Here is a 24,479-nt window from a genome sequence, read left to right on the forward strand (position 1 = left end):
AGTAAATTGTGTTACGGGTCAGAAATATATCACCTTGTCCTGTAAAACTAAGTGGCTATACATGGGGAAAAAAACAAAAGTTCTTGGACTACTACCATTTACAACTATAGTGCACAGGTGTGAAAATACAAACTTGCTGTAAAACAACAACAACAACAAAAATCATACAATACTTTAAGGATTTTTTTTCAAACTTTGGAGAAATTAATTAGACAGTAGTAGAGAATGACTGTCTCTAATTGTGGGGCATTTTAGCATAATGAAAGTGTAATAACCTATTATCCCTGCCTGAACCCTGCACTCAATCATATGATAATCTGCATGCCTAAAATGCCTTTGATTTACAGGTAATCTAACATATTTTGTACTTGTTCACAAGTTAGTGACAAAGCCTAAAAGGAAACCCATTTTTTTTTCCAAGGGCTGCTTTCCGGTCAACTGTACATAACACTAATTTCAGCTGCTAACCACATTGATTTTAATCATTGCCTCGTACAGAATTATTTCCCTTTAACTCCAAAGATAAACCAATAATGATTTCCGCTCCTCTCGGAAGATGCGAATTAAGATCCTGTTCACTCAGTATTTTCATTAAGGAGCATAAACAGAATAGGACATATGTTGACAAACATAAGGGATACTCTGAGGAGTAGCAAAACTACATACACCACACCTGATCTTGATATGAGGAGACAAATCTTTCCCCACTCCTTGTTTTCATCAGTTTAGAAAGTAAATACAGGATGGTTGGCAAGTACAATTGTCCCTGAAAGTCTCTTCTGCAGTAGTTTTCTGCACGCTCTCTAAAATCTAATTCTCAAGAAATGTGCCTAAGGAATTTTGATCCTTTACGATACTCTATCAAACACACATTCAGATATTATTAGGGCTCCTAATATTCACAATTATTTTTATAATATAGCACAACAAATGGGAGAACAAATTCCACTACTTTTCAGTCCCACTCAGTTCCTGTTATACTTTTTTGGCCACATATTTAACTAAGCCAATGACAGAAATATAACACACTTCGCTTTCACATTGTGTCCAACGTGCACTACTCCTGTCACCACAGAATGAAATACATTGTATGAAATCTATCAGACAAGACAGCTGCTATTTACATTATAAATGTTGGTCTCACGAAACTTAATAACAATTCCAGAAATTTACTTCTGGCTAAAAAGGGATTTTGGTTCCTTTCTTTGGTCAACATTTCATCTTTTCAACCTCTCACATATACATAAAAATGAAAAGGTATCTCATTTTTCCCCTCTACTGTTCAGAGAGGTGTTCTCTTTGATTAAATACATATGATACAGGTATAAAAAGAGTATCAATTCCCAGTGCATCTTGTGTATTTTCACAATTAAAAAACCTGCCATACACATTTAATTTTTTAGCTTAGGTAGCACTTGATCATACAAGTTTCTCATCTGAGAAAAAAGTATACAATACAACTTAAAAAAAACCCTTGCAAAATTAGGAGAAAATTCTTTTTTTCATTATTATTTTAGTAGTTTTTTGTGGGGCTTTGTTTTTTCTTTTCCCCCTATCCCAACAGTGGATATAAGACATACTAAATACGTAATTACATGAGAGAGCCACCCAGCTTTCAAAGGAGCCATTCCAGTGAATTGTGTAAATAATATGCCTTTAAAAACCCTAACATATGAATACAGATTTACCAGTTATGGAGCAGTTATATACCTGAGAGACAAGAATAACCACTTAAAAAAAAATCCTGCCTAATTATGAACTTACCAAAGAGACTAGCACGGCTCAGAGCAAATTAATACTTTCATAACTTTCTCTGAAAGTTTTTTGTCTTTTTTCCTCTGAAAATAAGAAAAATGTTAAAAGCTGCAAGTCTTAGTTAAGCCAAAAACAATGGCCAAAACCCGTACAGTTAGAATTCACACCTCCTTACACCCAGACCACTGTTTCCTGCACTTAAGATAATTCTGACTTTCTTTGTCAATGGCAGTTTTTCTTGAAAGTCTTTCCACGGTAAGAAGATGAATTTATAAAATGAAGAGGCAACTACAGTACTCCTTGGAGTCTGACCATGAGAAGGATCTCCCAGGGTTCATCTAGCCCACAAAGTGTCAGTTCTTCTGGCTAGCATGTATTGCACCAGAATCATGAAGGGCAACAGGCAGTTGCTGGTAAAAGCAGAGCATTTCACAACTTCTCAGCTTCCACTGTGTTCAGACATTTTGTTCACATTTCCAGGAGCATGTATGGGGACAATTATAAGTGGTTTATGCTCCTATTTTGCTATAGTGAATGTAATTGAGCTATCTTATTAAAGACCCTTGAAGCATTTTCACAAGCTGCAAATAAAGCAACTCAATATCTCACTTAGGTGATACTGTGAATATGTTCCTAGGACAACCATAGGATCTGTCTTCAAAACAACCAGGTCTCACAAATAGGAGGCTGAAACATGCTACCAGGGTTCAATTATAACACTTTTCCTAGATTCCAAACATAGGAAATACTGGACTTTTTACAGATCATGGACTTTAGTGCAGTGGTTCTCCCGCTCATGCTGTGGCTCAGGGGTTCGTACATTCTGCAAGCTTTCCTGTGCACACACAGCTCACACCACTGCAAATGATTCCTTTTCCTTCAGTCTCCCACTTTTCATGTAATTGCTCGGTAAATTTTCCTTAACGTACATGTTACACAAACTCTTCTCTAAACTTTTGCTACTTCTCTAGCTTACAGTAACTCTTTACAAGATATTCCAGTTCACTAATTACCCTTAAATAGCAAAGATAAGGGACATACAAAAGGGTCTACATACTCAGATTATCCAAATAATTTCTTACCTGGGTGGGATCCAGGAGAATTAAATCACAGCTTTTAGGTAAATGTTTGTGAAGAAAAGTTTTCCCCAAAGAGTGGTTACTGAAGTTCAATCTGCAGGATTCCAGATCAACAGAAATTACACGCCCCAGAAAGGGGCCAACTTCTAGTCTTTAAGGTGTACGAGATCATAAATTGCCAAGTGCTTGGGGGAACTTGTGTAGATCATATCTGAACTAGACAATACGAATGTTTTCATAATTACAGCTCTTTAATCCATGAAGCTGATAAATCTAAACCAGTGCACCTGCAGAGCTGTAAGGTTCAGATGCCAGACCGTTCTTTAAGGAGTAGAACATGCAGAGACTTGTGCTTCTTTGAGCAACACCACAGACAGTGTTGTTAACAATAAGCCCTACCCAAACTTAATAAAAGCAATCGCAACAAGGTATAAAGCATGAAACTACCTGAAGGATTAAAATTGAGATCTTACAAGACCAAGAGCATTAGGCTCTTTCGTAAGCAAGAACACATAGTTGCTATTAAGATTCATCATGTCCAAAGTCGGATTTTGCAGCAATTCCAAACAATTAAAAAAATCTTATTATGCCATAAGAGATAAATCTAATTCTTTGACACAGACATTCTCCATGAGTTTGGGCAGAGTAACACCGCATCTCCGTTCTGCATCCACACAGCACGGACAACAGAACTACCCTGCCTGAGAGAGGTGCCAGAGACTGAGTGTATCCTCCGTTATGAAGCTCTGACAGATAACACCAAAAACTGAAACCAGAAAGCCAAGAAGAAGAGAACAGTGAATGATCATCCTTACAATAAAAAGCAGAAAGAGCAATATACCAACTGCCTAACCATCAGTGGACCTGAACAACTATGAGGCTTTAAAAAAATACCAAAACCTACTCTAAGAAATGGGCTGAAACCTCTTCAGCTTAAGACACTTCTACAACTTTGGTCTAAATTTCCAGCACACAAACTGCAGAGAACAAACCTACATTGGCAGAGAGATGAAATGGAGGCTTCATTTGATTTTCCCTCATCTCTAGCTGTATTTAATTCCATAAAATTTCTCCGGATTATTGTTATGTTACACACCAACCACACAAAGGTGTTTCAAGAATAACCGATATGTCTGCATAGCACTTTGCATTCTCGAAGTACTATATGAGTGTCAAATATTAATAATGAATTGCAGAAAGAAATCTTATTTCTACTTTCCACCCAAGCAATTAGTATGTGAATTTTAAAACACACGTGGACCCACTGAAAATAGAATATACATTTTAGAAGGAGGAGATCCTAATGACAAAATCCAAATGTTTCCATAATCATTGCATTCTTCTCCTAGGAAAGTACAATTCTAGTGGAAGAATCCTGTTTTCACCACATTCCTGGTTTTTACGCTCTCTTTGCCAGCTGACTCGACTGAAGTGCAGACCATTAATATCTAAAGTACCTTGTTTTGATTATACTGGCCTTTGCTGGTACCAATCTAGTTAAGGTATCACCAAGAATTTCCAGTATAAAACACATTTACAGGTTTATAACTTGGCCCTAAAAATTCTACTCCAAAAAGACAGTGGGAGGCAGAAAGGCTCAGATGAGCGCATTATATTACATATTCTATGTGATGCATACTTGCTCATAATGGTATATGAAGGGGAGGGATTAGTTTTAACCCTGAATTACCATGTTTCACATGCTAACTAAAATGATTGCTTTTAACTTCCCTGTATACCTAATCAAAATAATGTTTTGTAAGTGTTTCAGCTAATTAAAAGCTTAATTTGCCCAATTTCACAGTTTGGCTTAAATCATAGAAAGTGTCGATATAATACAGGAATTGGAATGTCATTTCTATTGATCATATTTAAACACACTCTCCGTTCCTCCCCTCGGAAGTCAATTGCAGCTTGTCCTCAAAGGGTGAGCATCCAGGTGATTGGCCATTGCGGCCTGCACACAGCACAAGGCTGCTCTTCAAATAAAGGCTTAAATGAAGATCAAGGCTGAATAAATTAACTGTAGATGTTTGCCTTGTTGTAAAAGATAAGCTCACAGGAAACAGCTACAGTAAAGAGAGCTCTGCAGGTTACTTAAAACGCTGTTCTTAAAGCAACGTGTATTTCTGGCCATTGGTATTGTATTTCTTCTAGCCTACCTAGAAACACAATAGAGCTCTCCACTGCCGCACAGCAACATTAAATATAAAAACCTGCCGTTAAAGGGCAGAGGGTAATGGCATCAGTGTGGGCAACCCGTGCTCAGGTAGTGTTCAACTATTATCTCCAGTTTAAGTAGGCTGAAAATACACAAATCCAGCCAGCACCGTTTTTAGATAAAATTGTCAGTTTTATGGATATTTATAGTATGTGCCCAGCCTTGCAGAACTCCATCTTCTCCACCTCATCCGTAATATAAACTGCTTTTAGTCCGCATTAATACAATGTGTTACTGAGATACTTCTCACATTCTGTATAAGCCAGGCAGATCAATACTCAACTATACCAAGGGAAAAAAAAAATCATTATATTAGAATCCTATTAAAAAACACAGAAACTAGGAGGATAAACCTGATGCACAGACACCATTCTGTCTGTATGCATATGTAGATTACTGCTTTTAAATACATTGAAAGTGGGTTTCTTTCCAATATACAGTTTTAAAGTATCCTACAGGTAGGGCTTTGGTATATATTCTATACCAAATCAGTCTTGCCTCAAAAAAATTTAACCTCTCTGCTTCTCATAAGAGCTCTTTCTTTTGATCAAAAGTTTCCACCCTTTGTATCAACTCCCTTACTCATCTACTTCCTGTGGTGCATTCACAACACTGAAATCAGAACAGCAAAGCTATTTCTGTGACAACATTTGCTGATGACACAAGCTCAGGTTTATAACTTCTGCTTAGATCAAGGAGGAGTAAGATTTAAGATAAAGACTTTTGAACTAATAACAGTAAACTAAAAGTCAAAAGGAAAGTAGTCGCATGGAAAATTATTTTTTAAAAAGTCTAAGTTCTATTATTTGAGGTTGTGTAACATGAAAGTCTCCTTGGAAAATTCACTAACTGAGCATTTTTGGATTTTTTCCCTTCAGTATTTTTCAGAGTCCAAAAGCATATATCCTACCTGCATCAGGTCATTGGTAATATAACACAGCAAGAACAGATGCAGGTCTGTTTGCCTCAGAAGTAAAAGAAAAAGAGAACAGCCACACAATCCTATTGTTCTCCCAAGCTACCACATAAGAAACAGAATCTGATGCCATGCCCTGCAGGTCAACAAACGAGCTCCATGAGACGATAATTGTAGAGTTGAGATTCCTCTGAGACATCTTGCCACCAGCTCAGCAAAGTTTAAATCAAGAAATCATCAGCTTCAATGTCGCCACTGACCTTCACTAGCTTGGACTTGGGGAAAGAGAGAGATGGTCTCCTGGAGAGAGGCTCCAAAGCACACTTCACCTTTGCAACACATCATCACAAAGAAACGGTTTGCAAATATAATAGAGGACTCAATACCCATCCTCTTCTAGGTGTTTAAGCTTTTCTCAGTTTCATGAAAGACAATCTAAGCTGACAGCAGTAAGCAACTGGCACAAACAAGTCACTACTGACTACTTGTAAGATACTGAGACAAGACTGGAGAGCCCTTGCAATGAAACTTGTGTTTTTAAGGGGTTTTGCTGCTGTAGTTTTGAACTCTCTCCCACTCCACTCAAGTGACTTGGCTCTTTGTTTCTGTTGGGCTCATGGTACTATAGATCCCTTCACCACCATGTTTCATCATTTCACAACTCCAGTTGCCACGACAACAGGATGCAGCTTATCTGCTGTTTTCATATTTCCAGTTTTTGTTGCCATAACAACACAATCATTCTTGCTTTCTACAAAACCAGCAACTTTAAGCCACGTATTCTCAAAGACACAGGATTCATCATACATGTATCTTCATGAAAGAAGAGATTTGTACAGGCAATTTGTAAATTAAGCTATTTTTTCTGAAGGGGGATTTTTCACTCACAAGTGAAAAGCTGACAGCAATTGCTAGAGGCAGACTGCTGAGACATCTAAAGCCTGGCCTTTAATAATAGCCAGAGTAATATAGCACTAGGCCACTTCCAAGTGGGGAGTCCCTACAGTGTCAGATCGTGTCAAACCGCACAATTGTTATGTGATGTGAGTAAGTGTCCATACTTGTTTCACCCAGGCAGATCTGAATTAGACGCTAGATGCAATTCTCTTGAGTTTTAACCCAGTGGCCTCCCCATTATTACCAGCACCACCACCATGCAGCTTTGTGTTTGAAGGCCCATTTTAATTCTGTAATTCAAGCTGTTGTTGCAGATTAGTTTTCAGACTCTGACCCTTTTCACTTTCAGGTGACTGCATTTTGAACTTTCATTTACAGGAAGTGCACATTCATAAGACTGGTGAGAAAATGTTATACAAACACAGCATGCAAAAACACAAAATAGTGATGGCTATGAGGGGTATCAGCTAACATGGCACCATAACTTCATTACACCCTCATTTATGTACTTCACTAATGAGACAAGCACAGGTGTCCAACACGGTCCCTCACATGAGATGAATAACAATAATACAGTCCAACCTGCTTTAGCCATGCTTGGTATCCAGAAGATATAAGTTGGAATCCATCTTTTGGCATGTATATTCGGGGCTAGGAGAGAATAGACATAAAGAGAGACCTCCTTTTACACTGGGACCTAGCTAACCTAAGTCTAAATTCTGGAATATTTTAAACAATGCAGATTTTTTTAAGCCACATATGAAGGTTTAGTCCCCAGATTAATTCTTGTTTACTCCTCTGATATCAGGTGCTTTGAGAACACTTTTCTAATACAGCCAAAACAATTTTTACAATTTCCACCATTTTACATGTCAACTCAGTACATATAGGTATTTCTTTAAAATTTCCACACAAATGCACTTGGATAAGCACAGCCTCTGTGGTGGGTGCAGTAGCACAGATTAATGGTCATGAATGCTTTTGCTACTACATAAAGCTAAAGGGTGTCAAAACAGCAGCAGTCAAGCTATGAGAGTGTTTTTACAGTCACCATCCTCAACACAGTCAGACCAGACAACAAAAAAAGATTAAAGAAAATCTCTGAAGAGATGCAACCTTAGTATCAGGGTAACAGGAAACTATATTCATACACAGCCATAAATTATGCTTCAAACTGCCAGAGAAATGCTACCTGGCATGACATTCATCTGCAGTTTGAAGATATTCTCACAATCAAGTGGATTCAACACACTTCCACCCTCCCACCCCCCAAAAAAGGGGATGCTTAGAAATTACAATCACATCTAAGCAACAAAACCAGACAAGACATCTGATGACATCAAGTCCAGAGACCTCCTGGAAACTACTTCATAACTCCTTCTTTTGTTCACCATAGATCCCCTCCAAACCAGTAGATGTGTGCCCCCACCAATCCTTCTGGAAAGCTGGAAACATCTTTCTCATTTTCAGAACATGCTGTTCAAGGTGGCTTATCCCCATTTGTGCCTGTGTCAGCACAATATTTAGTTTGTAGGAACTGTGTCCACCTTGGTACTTGTAACACCAAAAAATACAATTGGTTGGAGAGGAAAAACATGTCACCACTGAACGACCAACCTTCACAGCTATGGGGGGGAGACAGTCCAGCCCTGGAATTTGAAATTAAAACAAGAACTACAACAGGCTAAAATCTTGCCTCCAAAGAGAAGTATACACACAGGATTTTAAAATATGCTTTGAATATCAGTTATTTTTACTCCTCTCCTGTTTGAATTGAAATCCTCCTAAATCTTCCAAAGCAGTAGAAAGATTATGCCCTGGTGTCCTACTCAGTAATCTCAGTCAAACATGAATTTTAATAACCACCATTGTGCTGTTAAATTAAAGTCAAGTGTATCTGGTTACTGCATTCACCTGCTGAGCTTGGACTTGCAATGCTTAACACATTAACAAACTATGTTTTAGGGGACTTCTCACACAGCCAGAAGCATCACGCTCGAAGACCTAATCCTTACTTCAGCACTAACTTCATGGGTGGTTACTCTCTCTACTACTGTAAAATGAGGACAACACTCATTTAACCCACCTCACAGGTTTGCTGAAAGGAACTGCTGACATTTCTACGTGCTTTGAAAATGGAAGAAACCATGTGAGGTGCTACATATCTAGCAAGAATACTACAGAAATCCACATTTTACTTCTGACTCAAGTGTTTCAGTTGCTTTTTCAAAGTAGCACAGCTCAGTATACCTATCAAAGAAAAAAAAAAAAAAAGCCTTCATAAACAAGCAGAAATAACGACCTTTTTGAAATCACAGCATCAGGAGTGAAGAGACCTGAATATCAGTCTTGGATCTGCCCGTGTTCACTCAACAAATCTCTGAAAAATTACTTAATTTCTTTCTGTTTCTGACACCTAACCTACACATTAAAGGATATCAGTGAAGCTCTTAGAACCAGCAGGCTGCTTAACATTTATAAAGCCCACCAGTCCAGAGTAGTTTGAGTAATTGATTTAAAAAACTGCTTTAACCATTAAATTTGAAGACCTTGGTCCTGCAAATATGCAAGTGTATTAATAGATCTGTTTGCCATCAACAGGATTACTGTCATGCAGAAGTGCCTCCAATATCAAAGATAACAATGTATTTCTACTTAGACAACTCTTACCAATGCAAGCTCTTTGACTTCAAAATAAAGTTCCTTGAGTATTAGCAATAAAAGTAAACAGGACCTTCAGCAGATTAGCAGGTACTGTAAAAATTTATTTTCAATGCTGACAAGTTACATATACAAATAGGAGAAACTAAGACCCATCACCCATCCCTCAGCACCATACTTGCAAAATCCCCTCACTGAAATATGTCTTCTCTGTATTTGATATGCCCACCCTCATCTAAGAGGAAAATAAACTATGCAGAAGAGAAACTAACTTCACGAGTACAGGGTATGTCATTACCTTCATACTGCTACTTATGTCATTAAAGTAGAATATTTGCACAATATTTGCACATATTGATTTCAAATACAAGCACTGACAGAAAAGCATAATTTACTTAAAATCTCTGGAGCTCTCACTCACAAGCATTTAATGCACACAGACTCATCAGTGGCTAAACATCTACAACCAATCTCCTAAATTTTAAATTTTGGTGGTTCTCCTAGACACATTGTGAATGACCCTAGGAATGTCTCCTTCAGCAACAACATGTAATTAAGTACATCTGGTTAAAACTTGGCAAATTTCAGTGTCCGAATCACAGCAGACATGCAACTACAAAATTACACAAGAGGAACTCATACATGCTTGATAAATTAGAAAAGATAAAATTAAATTGCCTCTCTTCCCTCAGCCTTTAGAAGATCTGGGACACAGGCAAATGCCTTGTTTGAAAGCTGTACTATGTTATCAATCATCACTAAAATCTTCCATGATTATGATCCACTCAAGGCAATTCTATCAGCAATACAATTAATTGCCCAGCAAGATCTACTCAGTTTTGTATTTTCAAGAGTACATACCATTTATGCTCACGGCTCAATATCATTCACAAGCATCGTATTTTCTCTTAGCATCTGTTCCAGCACTTTCCATGGCTAGGAGTCAGAGTGCTAGGGTCATTTTCCTCTTTCAATAGCCACCTCAAAAAGTAACTCTGGAAGCACTCTAACCACTAATTCATATAATGCTATTATGTGAATATTTCGCATTTTTATCTAGGTGAGTAACTAATCTGCAGTACAACCCCAACAACTTCCTCTTCTAAGACATTCACATTTCTTATTGAGGACTTGCTTTAAAAATGAGCCTTCCATCACCACAAATGGCCTATTCCATAACCATCAGTGACTTATTCACAGTTCTGAAATGCAATTTTACCCTGTATGAAATGCCTACCTTCTCTTAAGTTCTGTGGCCACTGAAAAGACTAATCATCTATATATTACCCATGTATTAAATTATATTATTATAAATATTGCAATTGTCTACAAACCCATGAGCCAGAATAGCTTATTTTGCTCATCTTTTTTTCTGCAGCCTGACTTTCTTCCTTCAGTAATCTACTCTTCCATTTTTAATCCATTTGATTTCTGCAGTTCCTAGCAAGGCCAAAAACAACAGAATGATTTTTTGAGAACAAGTCAGTAATATAAAATTCAGTGGTATCCTCTTCACTTCCCTACAAAGGCTGATTTTCAGAGGACATTTAATTACAGGCCTGAGTTCCTATTTTCTAAGCCTAAACACAACCCCTGAAGGCTTACAATATTTGAGTCACAGCTGGAGCTGTGGTTACTATACAGTTTAAATATCAGCCTCTTTACTGTGCAATTTGTTTTGAAAATCAAATCAGATGCCGTGTCATAAACAAGTGCTAATTAAGTACTGAGCGGAAATTGAGCTTTTTTTTTGTGCAAGAAGGGTTCTTAAATATCTGCATCTTCACTTCCATAAGAAAGAATAAATATGTCAAGAGTGATAATTCTAAAAGCAAACCTACTATGGTACTTGCAAGGCAGTACTGCTGCTTCTCTGTTTCATCTGCTTCCATGTAAGATGAAATGGGGGGGAAAATATAGTTGAGATCTGTATTAAATATATATGTACTAAGGACCTTATGAATCTGATCATATAACCCACGCTTCTTTTTTCCTCAGAGAGGAAATTTCACTCTGTGTTTCCATCACATATGATTTAACCAGGCAAGCTAAACTCATCTCTCTCTGTAACTGCAAAGGAACACTGAAGCTACTTACATTTTCATTCCTTTTAAGTTGTGATTTACACACAGTATTTGACAATAACATTGCATCATTAGATATAACACCTCATTTGATAAATATCAAGAACAACGCATTTTGATACTCTGAAGGTTGCCTCTGAGTAACAATATTCATGACTCCATTAACTAACAGGCTCTTGACTGCTAGAATGAGATCTGTCAGTCACTGACATGGGAGGACATGGCCAGCTGCACTGAAGGCTGCCCAGTTTAAAATGACTTCCACAGCAAAGGAAAATATCCCTTGTGGCCTAGAACTTGTTAATGAGTTTGTATGCATTACAGCAATTAACTGAATTCCTGCTACATGGCGCAAGCAGATAACTTACTCCACTGCATAAAGCAGTACTCAAAATAAAGCAGTTAGATCTGTGGAGTCTAATTCAACAAAACCAAAGACAGGATTTCTGAATTTTTAATTATTATTAGGAGAGAAAACCATAAGCTGACAATATTTAAGCATGTTCTTTGTGAGATTTTGTAGAAGAAATGAGTAAACACTGAGCTGGTTGACTGTCAGATCTCACAGTTTGATACCAGCTCCTTCAGAAGGATGGGGCGCTCCCAAACAGCAGGCTCTGACTCTGCAAACAGAACAAATTCACCACAAGTGGTGAACACAACTGCTCTAGTTCTTTAGCGAATTTGTTTAGAGTACGCTGGCCAGGATCTGCTCAAAAACAACCCCCACTGGAGAACGTCTATTTATATTCCTTGACAGATAAAAAGACAAGTTTTTACATCCTGTAAGAGCAGCAGCTACCTAGAGAACTGCTTGGGTAACACGAAACACTCGGACACCTTCTTAAGGGCTCACAAGAATACTAAGCTGCAGTCCTCAAAACCAAATGGTGATCTGTGATAGCACTCCATTCATCTTTGGACAAAGTAACAGCAAGCTCTGCAAAGGTGCTTGCTATAGCAAATAGATTCTCTTCGTGCCCATAAGCAAAAACATGGTTGATTTCACAACCACTTGACATTTTAAGTCTGAAATTCAAGTCCTATATCCAACCTCCTTCATGACTGCAAGAACTGTGGTGAAGAAAAGAGAAGCTACATTTCTCATGCTACTGTCTGAACTAGTGCCAGGTAAATATCCAACAAGAACGGCTGCATTCACAGTGAAAGCATTATATATAAAACAGAAGCTTGTCTAGAGATCAATAAAACAAAGCTTATGCCTTTTAAGTATCTTGTATCTTTTTCTTCAGTCCTTAGAAAAGTCAGAAAGCTCAGCTGGATTCTAATTTTTCACTGAGACTCAGAGCATCAAGAATAAAATATTCTGTACTTGAGAAAAAAATATTGGCAAGGTGAACAAAATTAAGAAATCTGGAAAACTACAACCTCCATAATGAGAAAAAGAACCTACAGTGGTAACTTTCACCTCCCTGATCTGCCAAATTTTAGGTAGCAGATAAAAAAGCATGCAGAAGAGATGGATTAGAGGTCTGTGCCAACTATCCCAGAAGGAAATCTGCAGTTCACAAATTAAGCAGACAAATTTGTAAGAGGAATACTATTTTTTTCTAAAGAAATGCAAATGCATTCAAGAGCAGACTCCAGCACTCAAGCTGAACATTTTCCTGTTCAATAAAATAACCAAATAAAAAAATAAAATAACCAAAAAACTTATTTTTTGCAGGAATAGGCCATTCTACCCCTATACACTTAGTTTATAAAGCACTGTGCTACAATTATAATGTGGAACCTATTCACCCATCATAAGTAACTTGGAATCCATAACTAATTGCCCTGAGTACTTACCAAGACATATTAAATTTCCTTTCCTGATCTAAGTGCCCTGTACCGAGTTCAGCCCTATGACAGATCTCAGCATCTTGAGACTGGCACAGACGTAAATGCTCCTTTGCTTGGTTTGACTAGAGGAAATTCCTCCTCAGAACAAGAAGTACCAAAGAAGTCTGCTGTCTCAGAGGACTACGATGCAAGAATCAAGCAGAGGCAACAGAAGCAGCTGAAGATACCTAACAGGCAGCCTCTGGCAGCACTCCCATGCAGAACAAGTAGCTGTAAGACAACTAACCAGAACAAGTCTAAAGCGTTGCAGAATTGACTGGCCAACCTTTAAAAAATAAATAAATAAATAAATAATCAAAACAACAAAAAACTACAAAACAACAAACCACAACCACAGCGCACAGACAGTATGTCCTGTCTCCCAAGAAAGGAAATCTACTGAGGCCTGAGTACTGATAACTATCGCCAAAATGAAGCAGTCACCATGGGAGGCCTAAGTAAATCTACTCCCAATTTAGAACAAATTAGAATTAGTGCTAGACTAACCCAATCTTCTTCTTTAAGAAGATCACTGAAGTCCAGACAAATTAGGAGTAGTTAAGCATTTGATAGACGACACATAGGAAGCTACTAGTTAAAATGGAGAGGATTAGGACTAATACCAGAGTTGTAAGGAGGATAAGAAACTAAAAAGGGTAGACAACCAAGAGTTAGTTTGAAAAGGGAGCCCTCAAGCTGTACAGAGATTGATCTTTGTTGAAATCCATTATTAATATTGAAATGAATGTTAAAATAGTCTCACTAATGGCTAAAGAACCACAAGAATTATCAATATACTAACGAAATTGGCTAAAGACAAAGTTAAGAGACATCATAAATACATAGGATACAGCATCTTGAAGACCTCGGTAACAGAATGTACATAAATTAAAAAGTAACAATATTTCTATATAAACTAGGGACCCAGGAACTCAGCAGCGGGGAAGACATCCTGGGATACATTACTCATTAGATAATGATGGTTCACCAATAAGCTGCAGCCATGAAGATGGCAAATGCTACTATAGGATATTGTATAAATTGAAAAATTCCCAGAAGAGAGAAATTAGGATTATTGCTTTTGCACAAGGAACAGATAAAACTTCCTGGGATATTCTGTATAGCTCTGGTCACTCATGTTCCAGTGAGGTTAATCAAACTCCACAGCTGTATAAAAAGGTCTGCTATGATGATAATGAGTTATAGGACACATCATATGATGGAAAGAAAAAGAAGAGGGGGAGTAAAAAAAGCTTGTTTTAGTCTGACCAGATTGAGATCAGAGGAAAATACAATTGCTCTCCACGAATACATGGAGATGAACACAGGGGAGTAAGAAGAGCTGTTTAAGCTCAAGGACAACATTGGCACAAGAACAAATGAGAATGAATTAGCCATGAATTAAGTCAAGCTGGAAAATAAGAATGAGCATTCTAGCTTTCAATGTAGTTAAATTTGGAATAGCTCTACAATGGTGTACTAAAGAAAATTCCACTCACTTAAGAACTGCTTTGAGTAGCTCGCAAAAGGGACTAGAGCGCACACTGTCTGCCAATATCAGACTTGAGCCCACACTCCACAGGATCTGTTCCAATCCCATGTGGAGATGTTTCCTCTCACTGATGGGTTCTGCACTATTCTGACTCTACATAAAGTACTATTTTAAGATCAGTGAGATATGGATTTATAGGAATATCTTGTCGGTAAAACAACTTTGAGGACACTTAGCTTGTTTATAAACAACAGCTGTGACAAAGTACAAGAGCAACACACTTCACTGGAGTCATGCCAGTCAAAAGCAGGAAAAAAAAAAAAGGGAAAAAGTTACAAAACGAAAGTGAAGAGAGAATGAACATTTTCAAACGTATTAGCAATAGCAAACACCTTCTGTCATATCTGAAGATAGTGTTAACATTGTCTGGATTTCTTCAGAAAACTTGAGATGCTTCCAAGACCCATCTCCTAAAACGAGATTGATCCATCATTTCTTGAGACTACACCTACTTCTCATTGCTCTAATTTGCAGGAGATGAATGATAACTGGCTGTATTTCTAAATCCTGTTGAGAGCTTTGGCATTTAAGCAGGAAAGGCACTGAGCAGACCCAATGAAGCACCCCCCTGGAGAATCACAGCATCTTCCTAACAGACAGAATTCAAGGCCAAGTATCCCTAAACTAAAAGCAGCTCCCACATAAACTTCCCCATTCTCCATCTCTCTGACAATAAATTACAAAAGATGTGCATTGAGAAGGAGAGCAACTATATTATATGTCAGACTTCCATGCTAGACCATTTTTCTCTGAAACAATTATACTGTTTTGGTTACTGTATGAGCAAGCCTGGAAAGATTTTCTTTTCCAGCCAGAATGCAGTCTAGCCCTGCTTTGTATCCAAGCAAAGACAACCATCACCTCTCTTCGAGTATTTAATCCATACTCCTCTATTTGAAAAAAAAAAAAATAAATAAATAATAACCTGTAAGAATAATTATGTCCTTAGCTGGAAACATCAAGACAGAGGACTCCTACAAACTGAGAGAATCCACATGTAGGCACAAAGCCAGCTGATGGAAAAACCACACTGGAGTTCTGCCTGGGCTGGTATCTTCCCAACTCCCTTTCTTTAGATCTGTTTTGCTCCAGGTGCTTCCGAAGAAGATGGGCTATCTAGACTCCAGGTAGAAGTACACTTACTACTGTTCTGATGACATACAACTGCATTTAAGAACAACTTCTTAATTCCTTCATAGTTACACCCCTGCACCTTTTCCCTTCTTAATGTGGCATGAAGGAAGTTAAGCCAGCAGTCAGGCTCTTCGCCTCTGCTAATCCAAACTGGATACTCCAGTGGAGCCTGCCAAGAGGTTCCATGGTCCTCCTCACAGACTGTAAACACTTCTGTCCTTCCTTCAAGAAAAATGGAAAGACTCCTTGCTGAGCTTTCCCATTGTTCCTCATTCTCTCCTTCCTGCTGCTCTCATCAAGATGAATGCACGTACCCTGTTCCAGCAGTGGGGGGAAGGAAAATTAAATCAGATGTTTCTCAGTTCTTTGTACAGAAGGGGACTAGAAGCAGCTAGAGAAAGCAGAATTATGATCAATCTTTTGTTTTCAAGCAAAACCACTGTGGAAAAGTGAAATAATTTTAAACTGGAAGTCTTCATTGCCACTTGCCAAACGTCATGCCACCACTGCTAACAAATTTGGCTGTGCACATCCAGCTGCAAGCAGGCTGAGCACCCATTGGTTAATGGAAGCACAGAACTTGCAGATGAAAGAGAAAAAATGAATTTTAATGCAGTTTTTAGAAATACTTGTCATTGTTTCAGCATTGCCATTTAGTAAATGGGACCGATTTCTCTCTCAGCAGGGGATGATATTTTAATGATGTCCCATGTACTTCCCAGAAGAAAGACAAGCCTCATGAGGCAGATTAAAACTAAGACTATTCAGATCCCATTAAAAACAGACAGTTTCAAGCCATTTTTTTAAATTAATTTTGTTTAATGATAAAATGTACTATCTTAACAGGTGGCTAGCCAATTGTAAAATTAACCAAAACATAGTCAGAAGCACAAGGTTAGCTGTTAGAGGAACTGGTTTCTTTTTGTTCTGTTTTCTATTATCAGTGTACCATATGACCCTTCACAAACTCCTCTGGCCCACGGCCTCAGGCGAATTTCTGAGCTTCGCCTTTCTATTTCTGCAAAGCAGGGGTAGTATTTGGCCACCCCCAGTTCCTCAAGTCCTCAGATAAAGAGACATTAGGAAGTATTGTTGTTTAATAAGCAGGGACATATTTCATGCAACTCCCAGGATGTTTATTTTCAACAGTTTCTGTGGATCAAGAAGTTTTCCTCAGCACTAATCAGCATCCTGTCAAGAAAATTGCTTAATGTTTGATTGCTTATTAACTTGAGCACTTAACGGTAAGATGCAGCCACTGGACTCTGCTCTGCTACAACTCATTTTCAGCTTCCACAGCTAAACACAGATTGCATTCAGCCCTTTGTGCAACATCACTTTAAATATATTAATAATACATCTTGTTGAGCATCTCCTGAATTGTAGGAAGGAGGAAATGAGGAAGACTGAAAAAATATTGAAAATTATAAACACTAGTCAAGTTTGCCACTGAGAATGGTTAAATATTACACAAATCTCATCAGCACACATGAAGGTTAGAGATGACACAATGTAAGCAGACAAGGAAGCAAGAAAACAGTTTATTCCAACCGCATTGATGAATTTAGCATGAAAACTTTTATACAGCAAAATCAAGTTCCTCAGTTTGTTGGTTTTGCTTCTCTTAATGTGATCTGGTCATTTATAACCCTAAATACTGTTGCAGCAGTCACTGAGAAAATGACACAAAAGGTATCTCTACAGATTAAGAGAGTCAGCAGAATCCCTTCACTCAATTCTTAATGAAAGTTCATAATTTCCAGGTATAAATTACTCTCCTTGTAATAGAAAATAAGTACTTTTCATTACCAAGTTTTATGATACGAACAACCAGCACAGTAAAATTCAAAGAAAACAAAAGAGTGGATGAACACATTTACTTGACAAGCGTATCTAGTCAACATTCGTACATCAGGAAATACTTTAAATGTTTTTAGAGCGTGAAGGGAGTTTTAAATGAGACCAGACCATGAAGTTTCCTCTGTTATTTGACTTCTAGTCTCAAGCCATTCTTTCTCCTACCTCAGTAGCTCCTAACACTGAAAATAAACAACAAAACAACATAGTTACATCTTCACCTCATTTATGGCCCGAAGAACAGAGCTTGGTTGGCCACTGGAAATGCTCCAAAGATCCCCATCTCATTTTTTCTTCACTAGGCACCTCTTAAGAGGTGATCTCTGAACACAGTACATTCCTACCTTATGTCTAGAGATAATACACAGAATAATAAAGAGATAATACACAGAATAATAAAGAGATAATACACAGAATAATTTTACCTTATTCCTCTGAAACCTTCGTTGTCTATTTCTAGATCACAAACCACCACAGAATGTTGAGGCCACTGCACATCTTGCATCTTTCACTGATTATTTAGGAAACCCTTTGCCTAACCAAACTTTGTGGTTAGAGCAGTCTGCTTTATCTTACTAATGAGAATGATAATTTAGTACCAAATACTCGTGAGGAATTATAGCTCTGCTGACTGGCAAATAATTTGCCAAGGCAGATTAGTTTAGCTGCATAAAATAAACATCCACCTGCACATACTAGCACTAATCAGGGCGTGAAATTAAACTTTTTATTCAGTGGGAAATAACTGCTGCAAGGCGGTGATTTAGTCTTGGAAGCAAATATTAAGGTCAGCCTATTCTCTCTGATGTTTATAGTATATATTACAGTGCGGAGAGCAAGATGTAACAAATTCTGCTTTTTAAGTCTATGGAAACAAATATTTCAGTGATACGACAGCAAATTTTCCATTTGCTTTTCTAATTGCATAAGTTTAATGGAGCAAAGTGGCTGAAATGAAATATGACCAGAGAAGCGAGGGTGAAGTTTCTGAAGTACCAAAGGCCTGCACCAAGTGCAGAAAAACCTATGGCACAAAGTTTAGAGTAGAAGAAAATAAATCAGCATTTTATTTACAATACAGTAGTCCCAACAAAAAGATCCTCAAACTAAGAGGATCTTATTTCAGTTCTACTGAAAAAATTACTAAGCATATGTTTAATATTCAAGCAGGATTTGCAACTCTGCATTCAGGAGGCAACTCTGCTATCCCAGCTGTTTTACGAATATATTTTCATTGCTTTCATGTCATCCTTGCTTTGGATACCCAGGATTCTCTGCTACCACCACACAAATGTGTTACTAGGAAGACTATAAAGTTCTCAATGCAGAGTTTTATAACAATAGCTAACAAGTCCTAGGTCTTAAAAATCCCAGTCCTACTGACACTAAACCACACAAGTTTAGCGCAAAACGAACCTCTTTTAAAGTACCAGCTTTTGTCCATCTGTTCCATATACACGAACACACGAAGAAATGAAAAAAAAAAAAAAGTGTGTATGTGTATATATATATATATATATATATTTTCCAAGTCTATTACTCTTCAGCCTCTGTTTATACTGACTATATTATCTTCCAGTTATGTTAAATGTCCTATAAACAGGAGAACAGAAAAATTAAGGAACTACAAGGTTTGCTCCCATTAGGAAAACAACAAACAAACAAACACCACCACACACGGATGCATCTTAAAATACAACCAAAAGGTTTTTGTTCTCCTGTGAAACTGGAAGGCTATCAGGATCTCCTAGAATCATGTCACCCAAAAAGAAACAGAAAACAGTAATTTGCCAGTGAAATGGAAAAAAGACATTCACGAAGAATGCTAGTATCGACATCTTCCTATTCACAAGCCAGGAAATTAAATGAAGTACTGCAAATTGATTCATTCAGAAAAACTGAGAAAATGAAACTTCATTAAATTTCAAGCTATTGCCTCCCAAACCATCCTAGACAGGATCCCAAACTGGTCAGGTACAGCTCCAAGCACTGCTAATTAAACACAACTGAAGTTGTCACTAGTCCATTCAAGAAAACAGATGTTGCTTCATAGAGCTTTGATATTTTTCTTAAATACCTTTCAAAATGAGGAACAAAAAATATGAACTCTTATAAAAAGGGCTTTATTGTATTTTTATAGCATATTACATACCTTGTAACAATCATTCTGTTAAGTGTGAATGTCAGTTTTATTTTCTGTCCCTTTTTTCTTGGCTATTTACAAGCTTTGTAAGAATCGTTCCTTAATTAAGTCTAAACATAGTCTTATATAAATGGATTCCTGGAATTAAAAACGTTCAGACTTAAGAAATGATTGTTACAGAGACTGTAACAGGCCGTAAAAAAGAATGCCACTTTAAACAAAGATTTCTCATTTTAATTAAAAAGATAATCATCAGAACATTCGTACACTTAACAGAACCATTTGAAGCTACTTTGAAAAAATATCTACTATTCTATGCAGGCATATGTAGTTTACTTTATATGACATTTAATCAAAGTCTCAGATGAGCCTATTGCACTCATACTTTAAATACTGTATCTACAGTTTTAAACACTTTATTCAAATATGAAAGTTACTTATTGAGCACCTCATTTCTAGTACTTTTCAAAATGGTTATAACAACAGATATCACATATTCTTGAAGGCGCAAAAACAGCTGTGTAAGGCAAGGGCTTTTGGAAAGGGTTTTTGTGTTTGTTTGGTTTTTTTTTTTAACTAATGGGCACATTCGCCTCTCATTTTAGCTTGTGCATCAGTCTCTTATACATTTACTTTCTGAAGAGTGTTGTTTTATCTGTGGTATTGTAGAAACATGGAAAAGGGCTGAGGTGAACTGAGACAAGTTCCACTCTAGTAAATCCTTGGTGTAGCTGCAGAACACTGGACTATATAATTTACAAGATCGTACTTTAAATCTGTGAACTGGCTTTCATAAAAAAAAAAAAAAAAAAAAAAAGGCAGCTTTGAAAGATGACCTGTAGAATACACGATAGAAAATACTCATTCACCAGCAAAACCAGTCTTCCCTGGTCAGCAGCTGCTTTGTATTGCATAATGCTAATACACAGCAATTTAATACCAGAAATTAGGCCTTCTTAAAATGTAGAGGTAAATTGAGCAGGCAAATCAAGTTAAATGAATTACTTAAACCTTAAAGTATTAGATTATACACATTGTAACTGACCATGGACAACTAGGAAACCTGCAGCAGATATTAGCTAAATGTAATATTGTCTCATTGGCAAGTAGTCAAGCCAACACCAGCCAGTAAGAAGGCAGCCACCTTCTACTCCCATCAAGAAGTTGCATAGATATGAGCATGCAGGGAAAAAAAAAAAAAATAGTCTAGTTTGTCTTTCAAAGCATCAAATATAGGTACTTTAAAGCAAGACAATTTCATTCATAATATTAGCATTGGATGAAGTCTCCATAAGACATTTTATTAGAGTTAGGCATCAAAATAAAAAACAAATCGCCAGGTCTGTCTTGCCTGGTAGCTTGTGACTCAAGAGAGCTGCTCAAAGTCAATGCCAAAAATTAGATACCAACATTTTAAAGTGGAAAAAGTATTATTTTCTAGAGAAGCACAAAAATTCTAACACCTACAGGGCTGCTCTTCAACATTAAATGAAACCTACCACAAATCCCTACCAAAAACCAAACTACCAAAAGACAAAGAGGTAACAGATCTCATGGATTTCAGTATTTATCTACAATGGCTCTTGGGAAACTCTTAGGGAAAATCAATAATTACTAGCAAAGCCCACCTCAACCCAAACTGTGAGCCATCTAGTAAGGAAGATGTACATGAAACGTATCACACACTTGGATGAACAAGACAATACGTTGTGAATGATTCAGCATTAGTTGAGAGGATGCATGAGCTGATCTGCTACCTCTGTGTAGATAATTGTACCAATGTCATTCCTGCAGTACCCAGGCACTTTCTGACTTCTAAAAGGCAGAAACAAGATGCTTCCCAGGAGGGCCAAGCTGCCTTTTGCAACTGCTACCTCACGTATCAAAGCAACCGACCCATGCTACACCTCCACGAACACCAAAAGACCCCACCACACCCAATGAAAACCTTACTTCATCAGTATAATTAAAGCAAGAGTTGTGTTCTAGACAGATGTGCACTAAGGCAAAAGCCTGAGATGTGTTAAACAAAAGCTTTTCTCACTCTCCACTCAACCTGTAAGCAAACATAGCCTGAAAAGCTCACAGGGGACAAAGGGAAGCCACATCTTTCATTGTACTTTTTACAAGCATTTTGCATGCAAGAGGCATTTTAATAAAACATTGAGGAACCTGGTTTAGCCTTTAGTTCTCAGCGCAGCCTGATCTTAGTAACTCCCCCCTTTATCTGATGCATCTCAGATGCATCTCCTGTAAAAGCAGTGCTCTCTCATGCTCAGGTCTCTCCCTACTGCCAGAGAACTTTATTGTTCCAGTGGAACACCGCCAGCGCTGAGAGGGACAGGGATTCCCTCCAGTCACAGGCCCAATCCTATTCAAGACCTCAAATGCCTGGACTAAGCCCTCGGATGGGAATCTTAGTAAAACGGATGGAAAAAAGCAGCAAATGAGAAACCAGTGTAGCATGTTCACAGTGTTGTTTGGCAGAAGACAAAGACATTTCAGTAGCAACTTTTCAGGACATTAAACCCACTATCTAGAAACAGGTTGTAATTACCTAGTTTGGGTAAACACAAGTGCAACAGGATCCAGGACACTCCTTTGGCCAATCACACAGCAAAAAGGGTAGTTTATTATGACTAATTGCTACCTTGGCTATTTAGGTATCTACAGCATTCTCCCACTCCACTGAGCTGAGACTCTATAAATCTGACAAACTTGGAGACTACTAGTAAAAGGGTCAAAAAGTCTCAAGAGAAACAAGTTCTACAAGACTGAAAAACAGAAGCCAAATAGGTGTTTTGAAGCTCAGTTAAAAATTAAAATTTGCAACCAGCATTTCCTCAGTTTCATTTTGGGCCTATGTTCTGAAGGTTTAATAGAATTGCTTCTTGATGAGCTTAGACTTAATTCTGTACCACTGGAAGTACTAATCCAAAACAAACTTTTAGCGAGTGTTGCCAGTCATTTCAATTATATCCTTAGGGAAAGAACAGCTTTGGACACCCAAAATTTACATTCAATGCAGTTGGCACCAGTTTGCTTTCATTTCTAAATCTTACGTTTCTGGCCAAAACACTTGGAAAAATCAACAAATGAAGCAAGAGTAAACTACAGTTTAAGTGTATCGTGCCTCAAATCTAAGTAAACTAGCCACATTTGAAGAGTATCTTGGATGCAAGTACCCCCACAAGGCTGCTTTCCATGCCAAAGGCCAGCTCACAAACCTAAACAATGTAAGTGCTCTGCACACTCACTATCATTGAGAAGCTGCTGCAGCAGCAGCTGAAAGATTTAAGTGTCAGTATTTACAGGTCTCACGGCCGAATGAAAGGAAAAAAAAATGTGGAGAGAAGCTGTACAGTTACAGAAGGGTAGTCTAAGGTGTACAAATAAAGATAAATACACAAAAATTACATGTGCAAGCCCTCCCGGTGCCTGTGGGCCCCTCTGCCAGTTCCTGCCTCACTCGAGTTTAACTTCTCCGGCTCCCAGGTGGCATCTGCAGCCCCCTACACCTCCTCCACTTTTCCATAGATCTGGGGGCCCCACTCCCGCCCAGCAGCCCCCGCCCCGCACCCTACGGTGCCTCTGGGGCCCCGCTCACCGCCCTCCCCCCCGCAGGACGAACTGCCCCCACCAGCCCAGCACGCCCGAGCGGCCTGGCCTCCCGCCCGGGGTCCCCCCCCCACTGCCCCCAGCTCCCGCGCAGCCCCTCCTCGTCCCTCGCCCCTCCCCCCGGCTGCCCTCCACACACACGGGTACCCACCCCCGCCACCGCCAACCGCTGCGGCCCCTCACCATGAACTTGAGGGCCTTCTCCTGCAGCACGGCCTCGGCCGGGTCCATAGTGCTGCGCCGGCGCCGAGGCCGCTCCCCCTCTCAGCGCCAGGCCGCAGCCAGCGCAGACAGGAACCTGCGCTGCCCCGCGTCCCCCCTCCACCTCGCCCCGCTGCCCGCACGGCGCATGCGCCGCCCGCAGGCCCACGGGAAATGGAGTCCCCGGCCGCGCCACCGGCAAGGGCTTGTCCCGCGGATCGGAACTACAAAGCCCAAAAGGCCTCGGGGCCCGGGGCACGCTGGGAGCCGGCGGGCGCATGCGCTTTCCGTGGACGAGGGAGCCGGCGGGAGTTGTAGTAGCGCGGAGCTGTGACGGTGTAAGCTGAGGGCAGGGGGGCTATTCCTGCTCGGGCCGGCAGGGAGGGAAGCCCCACTCCGCAGGGGCCATGTGGGCCGTTTCCAGCCCCAGGCCTTCCCTGGCGAAGCACACAGCTGCCTCCCAAGTCACAGCCCAGCGCTTTTGCCATTAGCACCTCGCATGTGGCTAATGGCAGGGTT

At 39.0% G+C, this 24,479-nt stretch overlaps 1 protein-coding gene across 12 annotated transcripts in view; it reads right to left on the bottom strand.

Annotated features, from left to right (window-relative positions):
* BTRC (beta-transducin repeat containing E3 ubiquitin protein ligase) overlaps window positions 1–24,088 on the bottom strand; it is a 115,617-nt gene extending 91,529 nt beyond the window's left edge. For 7 of the 12 annotated variants that reach the window (XM_082052419.1, XM_082052417.1, XM_082052424.1 and 4 more), the window contains exons 1-2: window positions 23,943–24,088; window positions 7,451–7,519 (exon numbers count right to left, since the gene is read on the bottom strand). In XM_082052419.1, the coding sequence (XP_081908545.1) occupies window positions 7,451–7,519; window positions 23,943–23,990 (117 nt within the window). In that variant the 5' untranslated portion in view covers window positions 23,991–24,088. The other 5 variants (XM_082052418.1, XM_082052416.1, XM_082052425.1 and 2 more) reach the window with 2 other exon arrangements.
* Between the last annotated feature and the right edge of the window lie 391 nt (window positions 24,089–24,479).

The sequence above is a fragment of the Streptopelia decaocto genome, assembly GCF_964273445.1.
Source record: "Streptopelia decaocto genome assembly, chromosome: 5".
NCBI classification, from domain to species: Eukaryota; Metazoa; Chordata; class Aves; order Columbiformes; family Columbidae; genus Streptopelia; species Streptopelia decaocto.